We start from the raw sequence: 22,031 nt of genomic DNA on the forward strand, positions 1-22,031 counted from the left end.
GGGTAGGAATCTGTGGTACCAGGGGTAGGAATCTGCAGCACAGCCACGCCAGGCTCAGGCAGTCCCTGCACCCTGCACGCCCTCAGCTGCTGCCTACCCAGGAGTGCAAATTGAGAGCTGCTTCTGGGGAGGGATTAGAACTTTGGGATGCATCTGCCCCGGGCAGAGCCTCCACCTGCAGCAGGATCCTTATGGAGTGAAGGTTTCGGAAGGGGAAGGTTGATTTGCATCACCTTAAACCAGCTGCTTCGGGCAGCTCCTCTCACAGACTGGCAGCTACAAACCCTTTGGTGTGGTTCACCGAGCCCGGGGGTGGGGGTGGGTGGTGCTGGTGGTGTCTGATTTATGCATTTCCAGAGGCAGTCCGAGGCACTGCCCCTGCCAAGCTGAACCTTTTTCTATGCCCACCCTGGGTGGCTTCTCTCACCGATTACTGATATATGCAAACCCCCTGCAGCTCCCCTGCGGGCGGCTCGGGGCCAGCCAGGTCCCTGCTGCTGCCTCCCACTTCTATTTATTGTGATTTATTCCCCCCCCCCCTTCCAGGTAAAGTGGAAAGCTGAGGTTGGCTTTAAGTGTTTGCAACCTGAGACATGATGTGCAAAAAAAAAAACCACAACAACCAACCACACAAAACAAACAAACAAACAAACAACCCTCCCCTCCCCCCCCCCCTCCCCCCCAACGACAACCAAAAGCAGCTCAACTCAATGTACATTCTCTGACTTCCCTTCTCGTGTGCGTGTGAAGGCTTCTGTCTTTGTATCTTTGCATTCTTTGTAAAGGAGATGTAATAAAAGTTCAAATGGTTTTGTCTCTGCCTGCTCAGCTTCTTCCTGCTGGGGGTTTGGGCTTCGTTTGCCTCCTGCCTGCTGTTGGCTCTTGGGTTGCTGCTGTTGGGTGCCGGCGCGGGCAGGTGGAGGTCGGGTCCCTGGAGCCTGCAGCCTGAGCTCTGCTTTGATCACAGTGTCACAGCACCACAGTATCATCAGGGTTGGAAGAGACCTCACAGCTCATCAAGTCCAACCCTTTAGCACAGAGCTCAAGGCCAGACCATGGCACCAAGTGCCACGTCCAGTCCTGCCTTGAACAGCTCCAGGGACGGCGACTCCACCACCTCCCCGGGCAGCCCATTCCAGTGGCCAATGACTCTCTCAGGGAAGAACTTTCTCCTCACCTCCAGCCTAAATCTCCCCTGGCACAGCCTGAGGCTGTGTCCTCTTGTTCTGGTGCTGGCCACCTGAGAGAAGAGAGCAACCTCCTCCTGGCCACAACCTCCCCTCAGGTAGTTGCAGACAGCAATGAGGTCTGCCCTGAGCCTCCTCTTCTCCAGGCTAACCAATCCCAGCTCCCTCAGCCTCTCCTTGTAGGGCTGTGCTCAAGGCCTCTCCCCAGCCTCGTCGCCCTTCTCTGGACACGCTCAAGCATCTCAATGTCCCTCCTAAACTGGGGGGCCCAGAACTGAACACAGCACTCAAGGTGAGGTCTAAGCAGTGCAGAGTACAGGGGCAGAATGACCTCCCTGCTCCTGCTGGCCACACCATTGCTGATGCAGGCCAGGATGCCACTGGCTCTCTTGGCCACCTGGGCACACTGCTGGCTCATGTTCAGGTGGGTATCAATCAGCACTCCTCAAGGTGGCTCTGGAGGCTGCAGAGCCTCTGAGCTTCGCTGTCCCCATCAGTGCTCCCTGTGCTCTGCAGTCTCGTGGTGACCTGGTGGTGGTGTCGCTGCTTTGCTCAGGTCGGAGCCTTGCTCGTGTCCTGCCTTTGGAGGTCTCGGGAGGAAGGAGTCTGTCTGTCTGTCTGTCTGTCTGCCTGAGCTGTTGGATTTGGGAGGGGGAAGAGGGAGGTGCAGAGCTCAGACCTGCCTGAGGAGGTGGTTGTCACCTTCCAGCTGCAACTGGGAGCAGGTTTCCCCGTGGTGAAGCTGTTGGTAGGTTGGAGAGGGAGGGAAGTGGTGAGAGAAGCTGGGGCAGAGCAGCAGCTCCCTCGGCTTGGGCAGGGAGCTCAGAGCCCTTCTGAGGGCAGTTCAGCTTCTTCTGACACTGTCTTGTGCCTTGCTGGGGGAAGGATTCATCTGCAGGGTCCTGCTCTGGGCTCCTCAGTTCAAGAGATCAGGGAACTGCTGGAGGGAGTCCAGTAGAGGCTGGGAAGATGCTGAGGGGCCTGGAGCAGCTCTGTGGGCAGAAGAGCAGCCCCAGAGGGCATCTGAGCAGTGCTCAGCAAGAGCTAAAGGAGCTTTGCAGGGCAAGAGGCTGGGGTCAGACTCTGCTCAGTGGTGCCCAGGAACAGGACAAGGGGCAGTGGGCACAAACTGGAAGCCAGGAGGAGAAACTTCTTTGGCCTAAAGCCGACTGCCACTTGAGGAACCAGGCAGGATGGGCTACCTAGAGGGAGGTTCTTGAAGGCTCTCAGCAGCAGAGCTGCTTTCAGCTCTTGAGGGTTTCTGTTCCACAGCTACATGGCAGAAGGTTCAAAGTGGAAGAAGCAACATGCCCAGGACCAAGAAGTCAGGTATTTATTATCCCACATTCCAAGTTTTTATTATCCAACATTCCAGACAAAGATAACTCCTTAAAGTCCTCTTCCTAATGTTCTGTGAGCAACTCCTACCTAGGCTGCTCCCCCGGGCCCCTGCCAGGACACTTCTGGCTTTGCTCTGCAGGTCTTGGCGAAGAGAAGCCTCAGCTGAGAGCCTCCCAGCAGGGACAGGGCTCCTGGGGCTGACCCAGGCTGACCCAGCTCCAGCTGCTGCGGGAAGCTTCACTTTGGCTTCCCACCTGGTGGAGGGAGGGTCCGCAGCAGCTCGGGGCTCCTGCTCACGCTTGGGGTCTGCACCTCTGCCCCGCCACGGGGAGCAGGCAGGGACACAGCTGCGGCAGGAGAGCTGCCGGGGGGCGGCTCAGGGCTGCGCGGTGCGGCGGGAGGATGCCCGGAGGGCTGCAGAGCAGGAGCAGGGCAGCTGAGCACGGCTGGGGAGCAGGGCGGGCTGCAGGGCAGGCTGCAGGGCAGGCTGCAGGGCAGGCTGCAGGGGGCTAGCTGGAGGTCAGTCTTGCTGAACTCGGAACGTTTCGTAGTCCTCTGGGATGGTGTCTGAGGAAGAAGGAGAGGAAGGCGCAGAGATGAGAAGCGGAACCAGCAGAGGGAAGCAGAAGCTGCTGCCCTCCCCTCAGGCTGGCCGGGAGCAGCCCAAGGTCCCGCAGCCGGCGCAGGGCTGCTCACCGTTGCAGCGGTACCGCAGGTTGGACCAGATGATGTTCTCCTGGGAGAAGCAGAAGACTCCCAAGCGCCCTCCTCGCATGGTGGTGTCAAGGACAACTCCAGTGTCTGCCACGACCTCGGGGCCCTCGTAGAAGCGAGCTCTGGGAAGAGAAGGCATCAGGGTGGGACTGACTGCTCCTCGGGTGGGCACTGTCCCCACCACAGCAGAGCTCACGGAGCGGGTCGGGTCGGAAGGGACCTTTGCAAGGCATCCAGGGCAGGGCAGGGGGCACCTCCCGTGCCCAGGGGACACCTCCCGTGCCCAGCAGAGCTGCTGCCTGTCTGCTGGCTGCCATCAGCTGGGCATCACAGAGGCCTCACCTGATGTAGCCGACCTGGGGGCGGTGCTGCAGGAACCAGCGGTAGGAGGTTTTGTCCTTCCAGCCTGAGTTCCGAGGGTCCTTCCACAGCAGCTTCACCTGGTCCGTGGTGTCCCCTGTGTGCCACAGGGAGTTGCGCAGGTACTCGCCTGGGCCTGTCTTGGACTTCACTGCCTGAGAGAGAGGAGAGACTGGAGAACACCTGGACCTGAGGGACCATGGCCTGAGGAACCACAGCCTGATGGATCACAGCCTAATAGATCACAGCCTGATGGACCACAGCCTAATAGATCACAGCCTGAGGGACCACAGCTTGAGGGACCACAACCTGAGGGACCACAGCCTGAGGGACCACAGCCTGATGGACCACAGCCTGATGGACCACAGTCTCATGGATCACAGCTTGAGGGACCACAATCTGAGGGACCACAGCCTGATGGACCATAGCCTGAGGGACCACAGCCTGAGGGACCACAGCCTGAGGGACCACAGTCTCTTGGATCACAGCTTGAGGGACTACAACCTGAGGGACCACAGCCTGAGGGACCACAACCTGAGGGATCACAGCCTGATGGACCACAGCCTGAGGGACCACAGCTTGAGGGACCACAACCTGAGGGACCACAGCTTGAGGGACCACAACCTGAGGGACCACAGCCTGATGGACCACAACCTGAGGGACCACAACCTGAGGGACCACAGTCTCATGGATCACAGCCTGATGGATCACAGCCTGATGGACTACAGCCTGAGAGACCACAGCTGCTTGCCCCACGGTGCCTGTACAGAGTTAACCCTCCTGGGAGGAGTGATCTCGAACCTGACTCCAGGTGGTCTTGACCTCTCCCCAGGGGTGGGTCTGGTTAATCCACTCCCCCTTCCTGTCTGAGATCCATGTAAGCAGGAGGACTTCCTGTTTGCTCTCCCCTGCCAGCATCACCATTCCCAAGCAGCGCAGCTAAGGGAGAGGCCAAAGCTCCTTCCCAGATCCTCCTCCCGTGGCAGCTTTTACCTTCAGCTGAATTCCAGGCTCTGCCACTGCTCGGAAGGGGTTTGCCTGCCAGTAGGTCTGCTCCATCTGCTTCCACATGACCACGTAGAAGCTGGAGCTGTCCTGGTAGCCGAAGATGAAGCCAGCATAGTCATCATCTGTGGCGGTGTTGACGTGGAAGGTGCCCTCGAAGTCCACTCCGTTGAATGCTGTGTAACCTGCCAGGGGTAGGGAAAGAGCAGAGCCATGAGGTGGGCTGGGTTGGGAAGGATCTTAAAGGTCATCCAGTTCCAAGCCCCTTGGTGCTCTGAGGCCATTTCATTTCTGGGGCCAGCTGAGGGAGATGAACTTTGCCTCCTACAGAAAACATTTCCCCTAGAGGCATCCAGCAGCATCTGAAACCCTCAGAGCTGCACTGAGCAGTTCATCAGTGACCATTTCCCAGCAGGACAAAGGGAAGAGCCTCACCTACAGCCAGCCCAGGGTCACTGTTCATGGTCTGGACGATTTCCATGCCCTGAGAAAGAAGGAGATGGACTCATCAGCAGAGCTCCAGGTGCTCCAGCTCTGCTCTCAGGAGGTGGTCAGGGAGAGGCACACCAGGGGCAAGACCCTGGGGTTAGGACACCTGAACAGCACCACTGAGCCTGCAGAGTCTTCAGCCACGAGACCCTTCTGGAGCAGGCTCCTACCTGGTTGAGGACAATCCAGTTGGGGTCAATCTGTGCATCCCCCTCGGGGTCCAGCACCACCGTCTGGTACGCCCTGAAGTCGGTGAGCGTCACCTGCGCGTTCTCGGGGCAGACGTCGATGCGGTCGATCACCATGTCCCGGTCGAAGTCATCCTCACACAGGTTCCCCACACCATCACCTGCAGGCACAGCACCAGCCCTCAGCACAGCAGCACAGAACCAGGCAGGCTGGGAGAGAGCTCCAAGCTCCAACAGCCCAACCCAGCCCCCAGCCCTGCCCAGCCACCAGACCATGGCACTCAGTGCCCCAGCCAGGCTTGGCTGCAACACCTCCAGCCACAGCCACTCCACCACCTCCCTGGGCAGCCCATTCCAGTGCCAATCACTCTCTCTGCCAGCAACTCTCTCCTCACATCCAGCCTCAACCTGCCCTGACACAGCTTCAGGCTGGGTCCCCTTCTTCTGTTGCTGGCTGCCTGGCAGCAGAGCCCAACCCCACCTGGCTACAGCCTCCCTGCAGGCAGCTGCAGGCAGCAATGAGCTGTGAGGGTGCTGGAGATCTGGAGCAGGCTGCCCAGAGAGGTTGTGGAGTCTCCTGCTCTGCAGAGCTTCCAACCCCCACCCTGGCCATTGTGCTCCTGGGCAAGCTGCTGTGGGTACCCTGATGGAGCAGGGGGATTGGACTGGGAGAGCTCCAGAGGTCCCTTCCCACCCCTCCATGTTGGAGTTCTGCTCTTGCTGATTGCCACTGTCAAAGGTGTGGGAAGGAACAACACAGCCCTGACCCCACAGCACTGCTGTGCCAGGAGCTCTCCTGGCTCTCTCTTGCTGCCCTTCTCTGGACACCTTCCAGCACCTCAACATCTCTCTGCAATTCAGGAGCCCAGAACTGGACACAGCACTCAAGGGGTGGCCTGAGCAGTGCTGAGCACTCAAGGGGCACAAGAACCTTCCTTGTCCTGCTGCCCACGCTGCTCCTGAGCCAGCCCAGGATGCCATTGGCTCTGCTGCCCACCTGGGCACTGCTGCCTCCTCTGCAGCTCCTCTCTCCCAGCACCCCCAGGGCCCTCTCTGCCTGCCTGCTCTCAGCCACTCTGGCCCCAGCCTGCAGTGCTGCTTCATTCAGCTGCATTCACTCTTTGCACTGGGGGTTTGCTCAGCTTTGAGCTAGGACACTGAAGGGTGCCACATTGGGACACTGAAAGGTGTCACATTAGGACACTGAAAGGTGGCCACATCTGTGCCAGGCAGAGAGGTGTTCAGCTGCAGGGACTTCTCCTGCTTGCTGTGGGCAGAAGAATCACCTCTGGAGGCTCTGCTGAAGGACAACAAATGTGATCCCAGAGTCAGGGTTGTTTGACAGCTGAAAACAGCACTGAGCTGCCTCAGGTCAGCTTTGAGGAGGTTTTGTCTGCTGGCTGAGGGTCAGACTGATAGGTGCTGGCCACCAGGAACAGGAGACCCCCAGGCAGAGCTAAAGTACATCACTGCCCTCACCGTCTGAGTCTTCTTGGCCAGGGTTAGGGACAAGCCTGCAGTTGTCAGGGCCTGGAGGTCTCTCATCTGGAATCCCATCATCATCATCGTCATCATCACATTCATCTCCCAGCCCATCGTTGTCTGTGTCCACCTGGGAGCTGTTGGGCACTGTGGGGCAGTTGTCCCGCGAGTCTTGGTGCCCATCCCCATCACTGGAGGAGAAGAGCACAGCCAGAGCTTATCCACTGCTGTGGGCTTTTAAAGTAAGCATGGAAGAGCTTGCCAGGGGCTGGAGCCCTGCACAGGACCAGCAGCAGGTGCTGGCTTCCACCTTCTGGAGCCATTGGTGACACCGAGACCAGCTCAGAGCCCTTCCTGCTGAGCAAAGCCCTGGAGCAAGCTGCCCTGCAGCACCTTGGGCCATGCTTGGGCAGTGGTTTGGAGTGGAACACATCCCAGCTCCCTTGGCCTCTTTTGATCAGCTGAGGCCCAGCCAGGCAGTTGCCAGCTTGCCTTTGCCTCTCTCCAGCCCCCAGGTTTCATGCAGCCCGAGGATGATTCTTGCTGCAGGCTCTCACCTGTCCTGGTTGGTGTCACAGACGTCTCCCACCAGGTCGTGGTCAGTGTCTTTCTAGAAGATCAAGCAGCAATCATTGAACCTGCCCAGAGCAGCAGCAGCAGGGGAGGGGGAGGGCAGGGAGGTGCTGGCTGTGGTCACTGACTGCAAATAGAGCTGGCAGCTCTGGGAGGCCTCCTCCTGCAGGGTCCCCACCTTGCCCTGCTGCCTTCAAACTGACTTCCAGACAGGAGGGCAGGAAGAGAGGAGGCCAGAGGGCAAGAAGCCCTCTCTGACTTTGCTCCTACACCTGCAGGGTCCCCACCTTGCCCTGCTGCCCTCAAGCTGACTTCCAGGCAGGTGGGCAGGAAGAGAGGAGGCCAGAGGGCAAGAAGCCCTCTCTGACTTTCCTTCTACACCTCAGCACCTTTGATCTCCAGGGGATGGGCTTTTGCAGGTGGTAATCCTGGGGAGCTGCCCTGGGCCAGGAGCTTTGTCTGCAGTGAGGTGAGCCTGAACTGAGGAGTGCTCACCTGGTCTGGGTTACTGACACTGGGGCAGCTGTCACAGGCATCTCCTACTCCATCTCCATCAGCGTCTTTCTGGTCAGGGTTAGGAACTCTCTTGCAGTTGTCCATGGGGTTTTTGATCCCTGTAAGGCAGGCAGAGTGGAGCCATCAAAGCCAGCAGGATTTGGGAGCCTCTTTGGGATGTCAATGGAAAAAAACATCTGGGCCAGCTGAATCCATCCTAAAGCAACAAGCTCAGGGTCTGTGGATGTCCTGCACCCTTTGGGTGAGCTGGGGAGGGGAGGAAGAGATCAGCAGCCCCTGGAGCATCTTCCAGCCTGCTCTGCTGTGCCACACCGACCTAGGAGGGAATGTCCTCGGGGAAAGCTGAAGAACCTGGCTCCAAAGTGGCATCCCAGCTGTGCAGGAGGGAGTCAGCAGCCCTGAGGATGAAGATGCAGCTCTCTGCTGCTCTCCAACCCAAGGCAGGGCCTTTGCCCTCTGGAGCTGACAGCTGCAGAGTTGTGGAGCAGGTGGAGGTTAATCCTGGCTGCCTGGCAGATTGGGGCAGCTCCATGTCCTTCCCGTGGTGAGGGCTCTAGAGCTGGACACAGCCCTGCAGGTGAGGTCTCAGCAGAGCAGAGGGGCAGGATCTCCTCTCTCCATCTCCAGCCATGCTGCTTTGGATACAGCTCAGGTTGCCCTTGACCTTCCTTGCTGCAAGCTCACCCTGCCTGCTCCTGTCCTGCTTCTCCTCCAGCAGCACCCTCAGGGCTGCTTCCCACCACCTCCTCCCGCAGCCTGCATTGCCCGTGGGGGTTGTTCCCAGCCAGGCGCAGGACGTGCGCCCTGCAGGGGAGGCTCTGCGGCTCTCACCGTCCCCATCCATGTCGTCGTCGCACTCGTCCCCGCGGCCGTCGCCGTCGATGTCCTTCTGGTCGTTGTTCTTCACCTGGCGGCAGTTGTCGCAGGCGTCGCCGAAGTTGTCCTTGTCGGCGTTGCGCTGGTCGGCGTTGCGTGTGTACACGCAGTTGTCCTGCGGGGCAGAGGCACTGCCTGAGGGCAGCCTGAGCCCCCCGGGGTGCCAGCGAGGGGGCAGAGCCCTGCGGTGTGTGCCCAGCTGTCCCCTGCAGCCTGTGACCCGCACTTTAAAGGCGGTGGCTTTGCAGGACCCCTGGCTCCGCTTAGGGGTGCGGGGGTAAGGACCAGCCCTCGAACCTGCGCGTTCGGTATCCCATCTCCGTCGGCGTCGTCATCGCAAGCATCTCCAATCCCATCCCTGTCCGCATCCTCCTGGCCCGAGTTGGGGACGGTCATGCAGTTGTCCTGGAAGGGAAGCACCGAAGGGGCTGCTGAGTTGCTCTGCAGGTCGGGCAGGCTCTGCCCAGCTCCCGCAGCCTGTCCTCGGGGCAGGACTGCCCAGCTCTGGCTGGAGCCTCCTCCGGCACAGCTCCGGAGCGGCAGGCGCCAGCGGGACCTCACCTTGCGGCACTTCTTGTCGGAGCAGCGCTGCTTCTCGTCCGGGATCCCATCGATGTCTGTGTCCTTCCCGCACACGTAACCATTCCCTGCCCACCCCACGCGGCACTGGAAGACAGCAGAGCAACATCAGGCTGCTGCCGACCTCCCCCCGCCACCGTGTGTGTGCGTGGGGTCTCCAGGAGAGCCAACGCAGAGCATTGGAAGCTCAGGCGCACAGTGCCCTGCAGGGAAGCGCTGGCTGGAAGATGCAGCTCTGCTGTCAGCAGGGTTTGAACCAGCTCAGATGTGAATCCTCTGCTTGTCCCTGAGATCGTAAAGGCAGCAGCAGCAAAGCTCGGCACCAGCAGGCTGCTGAGCGATGCTCCTCCCTGCTTAGCTGTGCCTAACGCTCCCTGACAGATCTGCAGTGCTTCAGGCAGGGAAAGCGACCTCCAAGCAAGGAGTGAGTCTGGAGCGCCAGGAGCAGGCAGGTCGCTTCTGCAGGGAGCACGGAAAGAGCTCTCGGTGCAGCTCGGGTGGCAGCGGAGGGCAGGGCTGGGACAGGCTGTGCCAAAGGGGAACGGTCCAGGGGAGGGCAGGAGAGCAGGCAGAGGGGTGGGCAGCAGCGGCAGCGGCGGGGGTGGGGGCGGGCTGGGGTCTCACCGCGCAGGACAGGGACCCGTCCCGCTCCACGATGCACTCAGCCTGCTCGTGGCAGGGACTGATCTCGCCGTTGGGGCAGCGCCTCACGTTCTGGCTCCGGCAGCCGCTCACCTGGTCCCCGACAAAGCCAGGCTTGCAAGCCCCGCACTTGTAGGAGCCCTGCAAGACAGAGAGGTCAGCGAAGCCCAATGCCAGCGTGGAGGGGTGGGAAGGGACCTGTGGGGATCACCCAGTTCGACCCCCCCCTCCCCCCCCCCAGCAGGGTACCCACAGCTTGCCCAGGAGCACAATGGCCAGGGTGGGCTGGAAGCTCTGCAGAGAAGGAGACTCCACAACCTCTCTGGGCAGCCTGCTGCAGGCCTCCAGCACCCTCACAGCAAAGGAGTTTCTCCTCCTGGTCAGGTGGCACCTCCTGGCTTCCAGTTTGTGCCCATTGCCCCTGGTCCTGGCACTGGGCACCACTGGGCAGAGTCTGGCCCCAGCCTCTTGCCCCCCAGCCTTTGGGTCTTGCTGAGCACTGCTCAGATGTCCTCTGGGGCTGCCCTTCTGCAGGCTCTCAGCGCCAGGGCTCTCAGCCTTAGCTCCTCACAGAGCTGCTCCAGGCCTCTCAGCAGCTTCTCAGCCTTTGCTGGACTCTCTCCAGTGCTTCCCTGATCCCTTGAACTGAGGAGCCCAGAACTGGACCCTGTACTGCAGATGTGGCCTCGCTGTGGCAGAGGAGGAGGAAGAGAATCTTCCTCGACCTGCTGGCCACTCTTCTTCGTGCCCCCCAGCATACTGTTGGCCTTCTAGGCCATGAGGGCACATTGCTGGCTCAGAGCACTCTGAGTCCTGGCAAACCTTTGCTGTCCTCTTCCTGAGTGCCACAGCTCAGAGCCCCAGAGCCTGGGGGAGGGAGAGCCACAGGAGACTCCCCTGCAGCCCTTACCTGGGTGTTGATGCAGATGGAGTTTGGGACACAGTTCTTGGCAGCTCCTGTCTCACACTCGTTGATGTCAGTGCAAACCTGCCCAGGAAGAAGCACCCAGGCATGAACTTCACTCTTCAGCAGGTGCCACAGCAGGCTCTGGAGTTAGGGCACCACTGGGTGCAGAAGCAGAGCCTCTGACACACCTTTCTGGGACCCACAGCTCAAAGGTTTCCTTCAGACAGGCTTGAGCCAGGTCCCAGCAGTTCTTCTGCCCCCCCACCCAGACAAGAGCCATCAGAGGTTTTAGCCTGGCCAAAGAGCTTAGCTCTGAGCTGAGCTGCAGATATCTCCTTGCTGCAGGATAGAAGTGAGTCAGTGGAGCACGAAGGTCAAAAGCTGTGTCCTGTGCCCAACCTGCAGCTCTCTAGAGGACACAAAGCAGGTGGCACTGCTGCCTTGGGCAATTCCTTCTTGCAAAGCACACTAAACCCTGCTGGATCAGGGCTCCTCAGGGTTCAATCTGCCTGCAGCTGCCAGAGAAGCAAGGAGCAGGGGAGCAGTAGCTGCATAAACTCTTCCGTGTCCAAGTGTGAAGGATTGCCTGGGCTGACCTCACAGCCACAAAGGTGCCAGACACACAATGCCCTGCCCAGCACCAGTGCAGCAGAGGGAAGGCCTTGGAGGAGACTACTCAGCTGCTGCCGTGCTGGGACACCCTCGGCAAGGCTGCACCGAGGCTGCCAGCAGCACCAGGCAGCCACCTCCCTGCCTGCGCTCGGAGCCTTCCGAGGCTGGTGGCTGGCAGAGGGGGAAGGGTTAATGGCTTCTGAAGGAGACAGAACAGTTCCAGGGCCTTACCTGCTTGTTGGCCCTGGCATAAGCCAGTCCAACCCCTTCCACCACTTGCCCGGTGAAGCCAGGGGGGCAGGGGTCGCAGCGGAAGCCGGGGGAGGTGTTAATGCACTGGACCCTCGGGAAGCAGGGGGCTGCGCTGCACTGCAAAGAAGAGGGGAGGAGGTGGGGGGAGGGCAGAAGAGTGAGGGCAGCTCCCAGAGCTGGGTCACATCCAGCTCCTGTCCTTTTCCTCTTCGTGCACTGCTTCGCTTTTGAGATGCTCGACCCCAACCCCGCCCAGCGCAGAGCTTGTTGGTGCCTGCAGCTCGGACCCCTCGGGGGCGCTGCTCAGCTCCATAGAACCATAGAGCCATAGAGTTAGTCAGGGGAGGGAGCACAAGGAGCAGGCAGTGCCAACCCCTGCCATGCCCAGGGACACCCTACCCTAGAGCAGGCTGCCCACAGCCTCAGCCAGCCTGGCCTCAAACACCTCCAGCCATGGGGCCTCAACCACCTCCCTGGGCAACCCCTGCCAGGCTCTCACCACTCTCCTGCTCAACAACTTCCTCCTCACCTCCAGCCTCACTCTCCCCACCTCCAGCTCTGCTCCATCCCCCCCACTCCTGACACTCCCTCACAGCCTCAAAAGTCCCTCCCCAGCTTTTTTGGAGCCCCCTTCAGGTCCTGGCAGGCCACAAGAAGGTCACCTGGGAGCCTCCTCTGCTCCAGCCTGCACAGCCCCAACTCTTTCAGGCTGTGCTCACAGCAGAGCTGCTGCAGCCTCTGAGCATCCTCCTGGCCCTGCTCTGGACACTCTCCAGCATCTCCACAGCCCTCTTGGCCCAGGGGCTCCAGAGCTGGATGCAGGACTCCAGGTGGAGTCTCAGCAGAGCACAGCAGAGGGGCAGAATCCCCTCCCTGGCCCTGCTGGCCACACTGCTGCTGCTGCAGCCCAGGCTCTGCTTGGCTCTCTGGGCTGCAAGTGCACACTGCTGGCTCCTGCTGAGCTTCTCCTCCAGCAGCACCCCCAAGTGCCTCTGCTCAGGGCTGCTCTCCAGCCTGGCACTGCCCAGCCTGGATTTTTGCTTGGGATTACCCCAACCCAGCTGCAGGACCCCTTGCCCTTGGTCTTGTTGACCCTCCTGAGCTTGGCTTGTGCCCACCTCTGCAGCCTGCCCAGGTCCTTCTGGCTGGATCCTGCCCTCCAGCCTGGCTGCTGCAGCACACAGCTTGGTGTGGGCAGCAAACTTGTTGAGGCTGCACTCAGTGCCTCTGTCCATGGCACCCACAGAGATGTTGAACAAGCTCCAGGGTGTGCAGACAGGGGAAGCAAAATCAGCTTTCAGCACTGATTCCTCTTAGGTGACAGCAATTGTCCAGGCAGGGGGGCTGGCCTCCCTTCCTGACCTCCCTTCTTGGCCTCCCTTCCCAGTTTCCCTCCCCACTGCCCTGGAGGTCTGGACCACTCCTTGTCCTGCTGTGGAATCATGGAATGGTTTAGGTTGGAAGGGAGCTCAAAGCTCAGCCAGTTCCAAAACCATGCCACAGGCAGGGACACCTCCCACTAGAAGAGGTCACTCAAGGCCTCATCCAGCCTGGTGCTGAACACCTCCAGGGAGGTGGTGGAGCACAGAAGCACCCAATGTGATCAAAGATCACATTGGGTGCTTCTGTGCTCCACCACCTCCCTAGGCAACCTGTGCCAGTGTCTCAGTACCCCCAACCTGTGCCAGTCTCTCACCACCCTCACTGTAAAGGAGCCCAGGGGCAGCTGCCTGTGCTCTGCCCTGGCTGTGCAGTGCTGCTGTGGATGCTGCCTTGGTCCCCTCCACAGCTTTGCTTTGGCTGCCAGATGTGTGCCACTGACCCAGCAGTTCCCACCTTCCAGTACCCATCAGATCATCATCCTCCTCCTCCTCATCCATATCTCTCAGGGCCCTTTTGAATTGCAGCAGGGAAGGCTTCAAACTGAAACCTGGGAGAGGTGAGGAGGAATCTCTTGGTGGATAATTGGTGGCATTGGATGGGGGAGAGGGGAAAAGGGCTCTGGTTTGGGACCCACAGGAGTCTCGTGGACACCCAGAATGAATGGCTGAGTAAAGCTTGGCTGTGGCAGATCATCCTCCTCCTCATCATCACCATCCTCCTCCTCCTCCTCCTCCTCCTCATCATCATCATCATCCTTCTCCTCCACATCCCTCAGGGCCCCTTTGAATTGCAGCAGGGAAGGCTTCAAACTGAAACCTGGGAGAGGTGAGGAGGAATCTCTTGGTGGATAATTGGTGGCAGGGGGGGAGTGGGAATAAAGGCTCTGGTTTGGGACCCACAGGAGTCTTGTGGGCACCCAGAATGAATGGCTGAGTAAAGCTTGGCTGTGGCAGATCATCATCATCCTCATCCTCCACATCTCTCAGGGCCCCTTTGAATTGCAGCAGGGAAGGCTTCAAACTGAAACCTGGTAGAGGTGAGGAGGAATCTCTTGGTGGATAATTGGGGTGGGGGAGGTAAAAGGGCTCTGGTTTGGGACCCACAGGAGTCTTGTGGGCACCCAGAATGAATGGTTGAGTAAAGCTTGGCTGTGGCAGGTCATCATCATCATCCTCATCACCATCATCATCCTCCTCCTCATCATCATCCTTCTCCTCCACATCCCTCAGGGCCCCTTTGAATTGCAGCAGGGAAGGTTTCAAACTGAAACCTGGGAGAGGTGAGGAGTGTCTTGGTGGATAATTGGGGTGGGGGAGGTAAAAGGGCTCTGGTTTGGGACCCACAGGAGTCTTGTGGGCACCCAGAATGAATGGCTGAGTAAAGCTTGGCTGTGGCCACGGGGAGTGAGCTTGCTGGAGTGCACAATAACTCCAGCAGCCTCTGCCTAGTGAAGCTTGATTTAAGGGCAGGAGCGAGGCAAGGGGGGAGGAGTGGCGTTGGAGGAGATGGGCTGTGGGAAGCAGGGTTTGATCCCATCCCACACATCATAAATCTTATCTCTCACCACTCCTCAAGCTGGAAAGACTGTGAGAGCAGAAGAGCCTGTGCTGCCCCTTCCAAGCTCACCTTCCTGTGTGGTGCAGCCCCCATCCCCCCAGGATTTATGTCCTCCAGCCTGTGTGGCTTTCGGAGCGCGGTGCCAAGCGCGGCTGGAGGGAACCCAGCGCGGAGCCGAGCCCAGGGCAGGGCGAGAGCCAGAGTGATGCTGCTGGGGAGCTTCAGTTCCCAGGGGCATTGCCTGGCTTTTCCAGCCAGCCTTTCAGGAGGGGGGGGGCCAGCTCTGCTGCCCCTGCCCTTGCCTTACCTCGTTGATGTCCGTGCAGGTGGTGCCGTTGCCCGAGTAGCCAGGCGGGCAGGGGCCGCAGCGGAAGCCGGTGCCAGTCTCGGTGCAGGCCACTCCAGGGAAGCAGGGGTTTGGCAGGCACCTGTTGAACTGTGTCACGGTGATGACAGGGCCTGTGGCCTCGGTGTGGATGCCTGGAGGACAAGAGGGAGGTTAAGCACAGAGCCGCCACTGCCAGGCTAGCGTCAGGTGGTCCTGTTGGCTCAGAAGGTATTGGGGCAGGGTTTGGATGCTCCTGGAACAGGTTGTGGAGGCTCCAAGCCTGGGGCTCTTCAAAGCCAGGCTGGATGAGCAGCCTGGTCCTGTGGGAGGTGTCCCTGCCCATGGCAGGACGTTGGAACTGGGTGATCTCGAAGGTCCCTTCCAACCCAACCCAGTCTGTGATCCTAAGACAGCTTCTGACAGCCACCACTGGCAGCAGAACCTTCACAAAGCCCAGGGAAGGCCAAGCTAAGCTCAGGCCTCCTCCTCTCGTCCTGCTCCCCTGTCTGAGCACTGCTGAGAGGCTCAGGTCTGCTGTGAGTCTCCTTTAGCAGTGCATGGCTGAAGGAGGCTCAGGGTCTGCAGCAAGGAGCGTGGCAGGAGAAGGCACAAAGCAGGAGAGCACTTAGGGAAAGCAGAAACCAGCACAGAGAGGAGGTTCAGGGCAGGTTTATGCATGAATTAGGGCAAGCAAAGCTGTGGCTGTGCAGCCCCCAGGAGCTTGGCTGAGCTCTTCTCCAGCAGAAGCAGCCCCCAAGCTCTGTGGGCTCCACCCCTTGGAGTGCACTGGCAGAGGAGGGAGCCCCTCCAAGGACCGCGCTGCTGAGAGCCAAACCCGCTGGAAGTGAGCCCCCATCCAGAGGAAAAAAAGCCCAAAACAACTCTTCCCAGGGCAAGATTTATGGGGGGCGGGGGGGAAATTGCTGCTGCTGGGTCCTGCCTCTGTAAACAAGCTCTGGGCTCGGCTGGTGGCAGCGCTGGGGTGGAAGGCGCAGCAGAGCCCCTCGGGGCTGATGTTCTCTTCCACTTGCAGCTCAGGAGGAGCCAGCTCGATCCCACAGGATATCCATCTGCTTTCCCAGGCAGCTCCAGCGTGGGCCATGGGCTGGGTTGTCAGGAGATGTGGTCGGGCAGCTCTCTGCAGCTGCCCTGAGAGGCTGAGCGGAGGTCACTGCTCACCAAGCTTACTCCAGAAGGAGTGGGAGGTTGGCTGGGAAGAGAGCTCAGCTCTGGGGGGCAGCCCACGCTCAGCAGCAGGGTAACAGCTTCAGCTGCCCTTGAACCAGGAGAGGACCTCGTGGGGAGGGAAAAAGCCTGAGGCACACTGAGCTGTGGCGCCCAGGGTCGTCCAGAGCCAGGCTCTGACCACAGGCAGCTTTGCCCTGCTTGTTTGGACACAAAGCTAGGAAGGGTCTGGCAGAAGGGTGTGTGGGGGGGGGCTGGATTCAATGATCCCTTTGGGTCCCTTCCAGCCCCTGACATCCTGTGGTCCTGCGTGATCCTGTGCCTTGGAGGGGGCAGCTGGATGCGGGGCTGGGCTGAGGCACTCACCGCAGGCATCGCACTCCATGACCGTATTCTTCAGGAATGTTATCTCCTTAATCTGGAAGGAAACGAGAGCCACCGATAGCCAAGGGCTGAGCTTGCTCCCACGCTGAGGAGCAGCCCCAGTGCCAGCAGCTGGGGTGGCTGAGGCTGCACAGCCTCCTGCCAGCCACTGGACCCCCCCCCCCCCAGCCCCAGCTCCGGAGTGCTGAGGGCTCCCAGCGCCTGCCTGCAGCCTCCCTGCTGCCTCTCGCTCTCTGCTCTCCCTCTCTGCCTGCTCTGCTGCTCCTTCAGCCTGCCTTGGGGGTTCTGTCACAGCTGTGGGGACCACTTGACTCGAGTGCACAGGAAGAAGTGGGTGAGAGCAAGGGAGAGCTGCTGGATTTGGGGCTTCCACTCCAGGAGGGGCTGACCCAGCGGTGCTGGAGGAAGTCTGCTCCGCCTGCGGTGTGGAGCAAGGCAGCAGGAGGAGCACTCTGCCATCACTTCTGTCACTCTTTGGCCCTCATGCCCTTGCCATGAGGACACTTTGAAGCTGTTCTCAAAACCTCCTCCTCCTCCTCCTCCAGACTTCCTCTGGTCTGCTCCAGGCTGCTGACCCTTCAGGCTCGCTCCAGTGAGCAGCTCACCTGCAGCACCGCCAGGGCAGAGCCACAGCTCCTTTGGAGGAGAAAGGAAAGCAGCAGGCACAGGGGTCTGGAGCTGACATTGAAACCACTCCAGCAGACAGCAGCCCCTGCAGGAATTTTTCCTGCAAAAGCCTTGCAGTCATCCTAGGGCCAGGAGGATGCTGAGAGGCTGCAGCAGCTCTGCTGTGAGCACAGCCTGAAAGAGTTGGGGCTGTGCAGGCTGGAGCAGAGGAGGCTCCCAGGGGACCTTCTTGTGGCCTGCCAGCATCTGAAGGGGGCTCTAAAAAAGCTGGGGAGGGACTTTTGAGGCTGTGAGGGAGTGTCAGGAGTGGGGGGGATGGAGCAGAGCTGGAGGTAGGGAGAGTGAGGCTGGAGGTGAGGAGGAAGTTGTTGAGCAGGAGAGTGGTGAGAGCCTGGCAGGGGCTGCCCAGGGAGGTGGTTGAGGCCCCATGGCTGGAGGTCATAGAATCAGTCAGGGCTGGAAGGGAGCACAAGGATCAGGTAGTGCCAACCCCTGCCATGCCCAGGGACACCCTACCCTAGAGCAGGCTGCACACAGCCTCAGCCAGCCTGGCCTCAAACACCTCCAGGGATGAGGCTTCCACTACCTCCCTGGGCAACCCCTGCCAGGCTCTCACCACTCTCCTGCTCAACAACTTCCTCCTCACCTCCAGCCCAAACCTGCCCATCTCCAGCTCTGCTCCATCCCCCCTAAGGTGTTTAAGGCCAGGCTGGCTGAGGCTGTGTGCAGCCTGCTCTAGGGTAGGATGTCCCTGGGCATGGCAGGGGTTGGCACTGCCTGATCCTTGTGCTCCCTTCCAACCCTGACTGATTCTAGGATCCTGTGATCTCCACCCCAGGCTCAGGACCATCCCTCCACGCCCTGGAGATTTTTTTCTCATGATCAGGTCATTTCCCACAGCCAAAAGCTGCTCCTGAAGGCTCTGGCAACTTCCAGAAGAGTGAGGTTTGCTCCCACCTTAGGCTCTCTCTTCCCTCCTGCACAGCCTGGGCCCATGTGTTTGGACCAGTTGATGAAGAGAGAGCTCAAATCCAAGCCCCAGAACATCTCCCATTAGAGGTGAGTGACAGAGAGCACAGCAAAGCCTTTGGAGCACTGCAGATGAACATCAGCAGCTCCTTGGTGCCCAGAGCCTGGCCCTTCCTCTTGTGCCCTTTGCCATCCTTACTGCCAGCATCTCAAGATGCCAAATCAGGCAGAGGTGAAGGTTCAGGAACCTCTTTGCTCAGGCTGAGGACTCCTGAGCTGCCACTCAGCTCTCCAGCTGTACGTGCAAGTTTGCCTGGCAGGGGCAGAGCTTCCCCCTTGGATTGGAGCCCCCAGGGAGGAGATGGCAGGAGCAGGAGCAGGAGCAAACAACAATCCTGTGTGTGTGGAGCAGCTTTGGTAACCTGGAAGGGAGCACTGGAAATCACTGCTGGCAGCTGCCAGGGGCCATGTCTGCCCTGATTCCTAGTAAACACTGAGCATTTATGCAGCAGCCTGAAATGTGAGAGGAGCCCAGGGCAGATGTTTGTGCAGATGAGAGGCTGCCCAGTTTGCCCTGGCACAGGCAGCAGTCTGCCATTCCCAGTCCCTGGCAGGCAGAGGCTGCTGCTGCCCTCAGCTCCCACAGCAGAGAGAGGGAGAAGGGAACCTTTCTCTGTGCTCCAGAGCAGAGCTGCCCACACAAACCACCACCTCCTTGGAAAGATGGGGAAGAGATTGAAGCACCCAAGAACTTCCAACCCCCCCCTCCCCCCTCAGAAACTGCTGGAGCCAGGGAAGGCTCAGGATGAACACCACAGGAGTGAATACAGAGCTTGTTTGGACTCCCTGCAGCTTCCCCTGCCAGCACCCTGGCGGATGGCTGAGAGCTCTCCTCCCTCTTCCAAGTTTGGACTCTCCACTGATGTAATGAGCCCAGGAAACCAAGGAAAAAGTGACTCGTGGGTGCAGTTAGCTGTGCCCCCCCCCCCCGCCTGTGTGCTGCTGAGAGTCCATTCTCCCTTCAGCAGCCCAGCAGTTTGGAATCCAACTTCCCACCCCCCTCCCAGGACACAGCCGCTGCTGAGTCTCCCTCCCGCTGCTCCCTTCGCTTACGGCAGGCAGCAGCCCCGGCCCCGAGGGCTCGGCAGGGCAGGCAGAGGATGCAGGGCAGCAGGGAGCAGGTCCCTTCCTCACCTACCTGCTGTTTCAGCAGCTCCCGGACCTCCATCAGCACCCGGTTGGTTTCTCTCATCTGCTGCAGCATTTCTGGCCCAACATCACCTCCTAAAAAACCCCAAAGGGGGTCAGGGGAAAACCAACCCGGAGCCATCAGCAGCACAAAGGGAGGGAGGCTCTGAGCTGCAGCAGCAGCACGGCCGAGATGCAGCCTGCTCCGTAGCAGCCTCTGATTAGAAGCTTTGGAGGACTTCCCAGCCTTGCCCAGAGGGTAGAGTTTGCTGTGGGCAGGGCAGGCAGTGCCCATGGGCCATGCCCGTCGGGTAGGTAACAGCCACCCCTCAGCAAACAAATGGGCCTGGCAGGTTGGCAGCTGCAGGAGCTGCTGACCTGGCACAGGCTCTGCAGTTCACACATGGGGAGGTGCTGCTGCCAAAAGCAGCAAACGACTGAACGCAGAGCTCTGGGAGCTGCTGGGAAGGGCAGCACCGGAGCAGAGCTCTCTGCTGAGCCCATCCCAAGCCTGGTGCCAAGTGCCAGCCGGGGGGGGGGCGCTGGCACAGCAGCCGTGGCCTTGACTGCTTTCTGGGCTTTTGGGGCTGTGGCAGTTTCAAAGTGCCATGTGGTGGCTGTGGGGCACAAAGGAGGTATCTGCTGCCCCCCACCAGCCTGCTAGGAAACATTGGCCAAGGTCATCTACAGAGCAGCTGAGAGAGATGGAGAAGGAACTTTTGCACTGGAAGGGTTCCCAAAGCCTGGCACAGGCTGCCCAGGGAGGGGGTTGGATTCTCACCCCTGCAAGGCACAGAGGTGTGGTGCTGAGGGCCATGGCTTAGCCTCAGCCTCGATAGGGTTAGGGAATGGTTGGGCTGGAGGACCCAAAAGGACTTTTTTCAGCCCAAAGCCATTCTGTGACTTCTCCCTTCCAGCCTTGCCTGCTCCCTGCAGACCTGCTGGAGACCTGCACTCCAGTTTTGCCCCAGAGGAGTGAGTGGAAGCAGCTCCTGGAGTTATTCGAGTTTCAAATCAAAACTTGAACCATTTAGAAGAGAACTGGAGCCAAAGCTCAGCTCTGGTGAGCCCAACCTCGTCGTGGCTCTCCTCTTCCCTGCATTCAGCCAGCCTCACACCTTGTAAATCACACCCTCGGTGTGAAGGAGCCTTTATAAAGAGAGAGAAAGAGCCAAACCCTCTACAAGCAGCACTCTGTGCCCAGGGCAAAGCCACCTGGAGTCAGGGCTCTGCCTCCCTGAGGACTCCTCTGCCACCAGCAGCAGGGTGGGAGCCCCTGGCACTGCCAACTGCTCAGCCTGAAAGCTTCGTGGGACAGAACCCAGAGGATTCCTGAGCATCTGTAGCCTCCTCAGCACCCTTTGGGTCAGGAACTGAACTGAAAGTGCCACAGCTGTGGTGTTCCTGGCCACAAAGTCTGAACTGAAGTGGCACTGCTTGGTTTGTCAGGAGCAAGGAGCTGGCACATCCCTTCTCCTTCAAAGAGAGGGTTTGAATAAGCTCTGCAGGAAGGCTTCAGGCAGCTGCTGTTATTCCTGGGAGGAATTTTCCATCCCTAGTAGCAAGAAGTAACTGCAAATGAAAAGTTTGGGGTTGTTTTAATATCCCAATCCAGCTGAATAACAATTGCAGCACTCTGGAGCCATTGCCAAAGGAAATTGATGCACTTGCAGACGTTTCCAGCCCAGTGCCTCCTTCTCCCTGGGCTCATTCTGCCTCCACCAGCACACATGGGAACGTCTGGGACAGAGTCTGAGCTGCCAGAGCCCTCAGCAGACCCTCCTGGGCTTGAGCATTCCCCTCTCAGGCTCTTCAGAGGAGAGGAGCTTTGGTGCTGCCCCCTGCACGTCCTTGGTTCCTAGAAGTCAGAGTGTCCCTGAGCTCTGTGTGCCTCTCCAGGGCTCCTGCACAGCAGCACTTTCCCTCCAGCTGGCTTTTAAACTCCTGCCCCATGCAAAATGCAGATGAATCTCAACTGTCCCTTGCAGGTCACTGCCAACCACAATCAGCTCCCAGCTGCCCTAGGAGGAATCTCTGCAATACTTCAGAGCCCAAGAGGAGAACTGGAGGGGGAAAAGAGCAGCCTGAAGATTTCCTCAGCTAAGCCTCCAATTTCCTATGCAGCTACAACTTTCCCCCCCCCTCCAGAAGCAAAACATTTCCTTTGGGCTCCAGGAGCAGCAGTTGGAATTTTAACCTTGCTCCTCATGCCCTGCTGCTAAAGAGAAAGCAGAGGAGAGCCCCCAAAACCCAGAGCCAGCAAACAGCCCTTACCTGCCCTTCTCTGCTGACACGACCCAAGGGGCCAGGAGAGGCAGAGGAGGAGAAGAGCGGCGAGAGCTGAGCTCATCTTGGAGGCTCCAGGCTGCGTGGCTCCCGTGGGCTCCTTCTCTCTCTCTCTCTCTCTCTCTGTGAGGAATCTCTTAACCTGCAGGTCTGCCTCTGCTCCCCATTAGTGGCTGTGGTTTGCTATTTATGAAGCTGCATTCCTCCCTTCCGAGGTTGGGATGCTCTGATGCTGGCCGCGGGCTGGACGTCATCGCTGGCTGCTGCCCCGGGGAGGAAGGCACAAAAGTAAACAAGATGAGAAACTCATCAGGGCAGCAGAGTGGGCTTGGCCTTGGCTTTGGGTTGGTTTGGTTGTTTGGCTTTTTTTTCCCCCCCCTCTTTTAATTTATTTTAATGTT

The 22,031-nt window shown here is 59.4% G+C and overlaps 1 protein-coding gene across 2 annotated transcripts; it reads right to left on the reverse strand.

Annotated features, from left to right (window-relative positions):
- Positions 1-2,497: 2,497 nt before the first annotated feature.
- Positions 2,498-21,740, reverse strand: COMP (cartilage oligomeric matrix protein). 2 transcript variants are annotated; one of them, XM_064175053.1, is made up of 19 exons: positions 21,619-21,740; positions 19,355-19,440; positions 16,543-16,594; positions 14,971-15,143; positions 11,703-11,840; positions 10,863-10,940; positions 9,935-10,093; positions 9,293-9,397; positions 9,029-9,136; positions 8,687-8,846; positions 7,835-7,953; positions 7,324-7,376; positions 6,764-6,957; positions 5,267-5,445; positions 5,043-5,091; positions 4,596-4,792; positions 3,585-3,757; positions 3,225-3,364; positions 2,498-3,095 (listed from the first exon to the last, which is right to left on the reverse strand). In XM_064175053.1, exons 1-19 carry the CDS (start codon positions 21,692-21,694, stop codon positions 3,049-3,051), a joined length of 2,286 nt encoding a protein of 761 aa, XP_064031123.1. In that variant the 5' UTR covers positions 21,695-21,740; the 3' UTR covers positions 2,498-3,048. The 2 variants fall into 2 exon arrangements, with proteins under 2 accessions (XP_064031123.1, XP_064031122.1); XM_064175052.1 differs by lacking the exon at positions 21,619-21,740 and having other exon boundaries at positions 19,355-19,645.
- Between the last annotated feature and the right edge of the window lie 291 nt (positions 21,741-22,031).

Source organism: Pogoniulus pusillus, chromosome 41, assembly GCF_015220805.1.
Source record: "Pogoniulus pusillus isolate bPogPus1 chromosome 41, bPogPus1.pri, whole genome shotgun sequence".
NCBI lineage: Eukaryota > Metazoa > Chordata > Aves > Piciformes > Lybiidae > Pogoniulus > Pogoniulus pusillus.

Bases quoted from the DNA above. Each gene is read 5' to 3' on its own strand.
- COMP (XM_064175052.1), bottom strand. From the start codon at position 19,639: ATGGGCACTGCCTGCCCTGCCCACAGCAAACTCTACCCTCTGGGCAAG. The intron at 16,595-19,354 runs GTAGGTGAGGAA...GTTTCCTTCCAG, and splicing joins GGGAGCTGCTGAAACAGCAG to ATTAAGGAGATAACATTCCT. The intron at 8,847-9,028 runs GTTCGAGGGCTG...TCTGCCCCGCAG, and splicing joins ATGGGATACCGAACGCGCAG to GACAACTGCGTGTACACACG.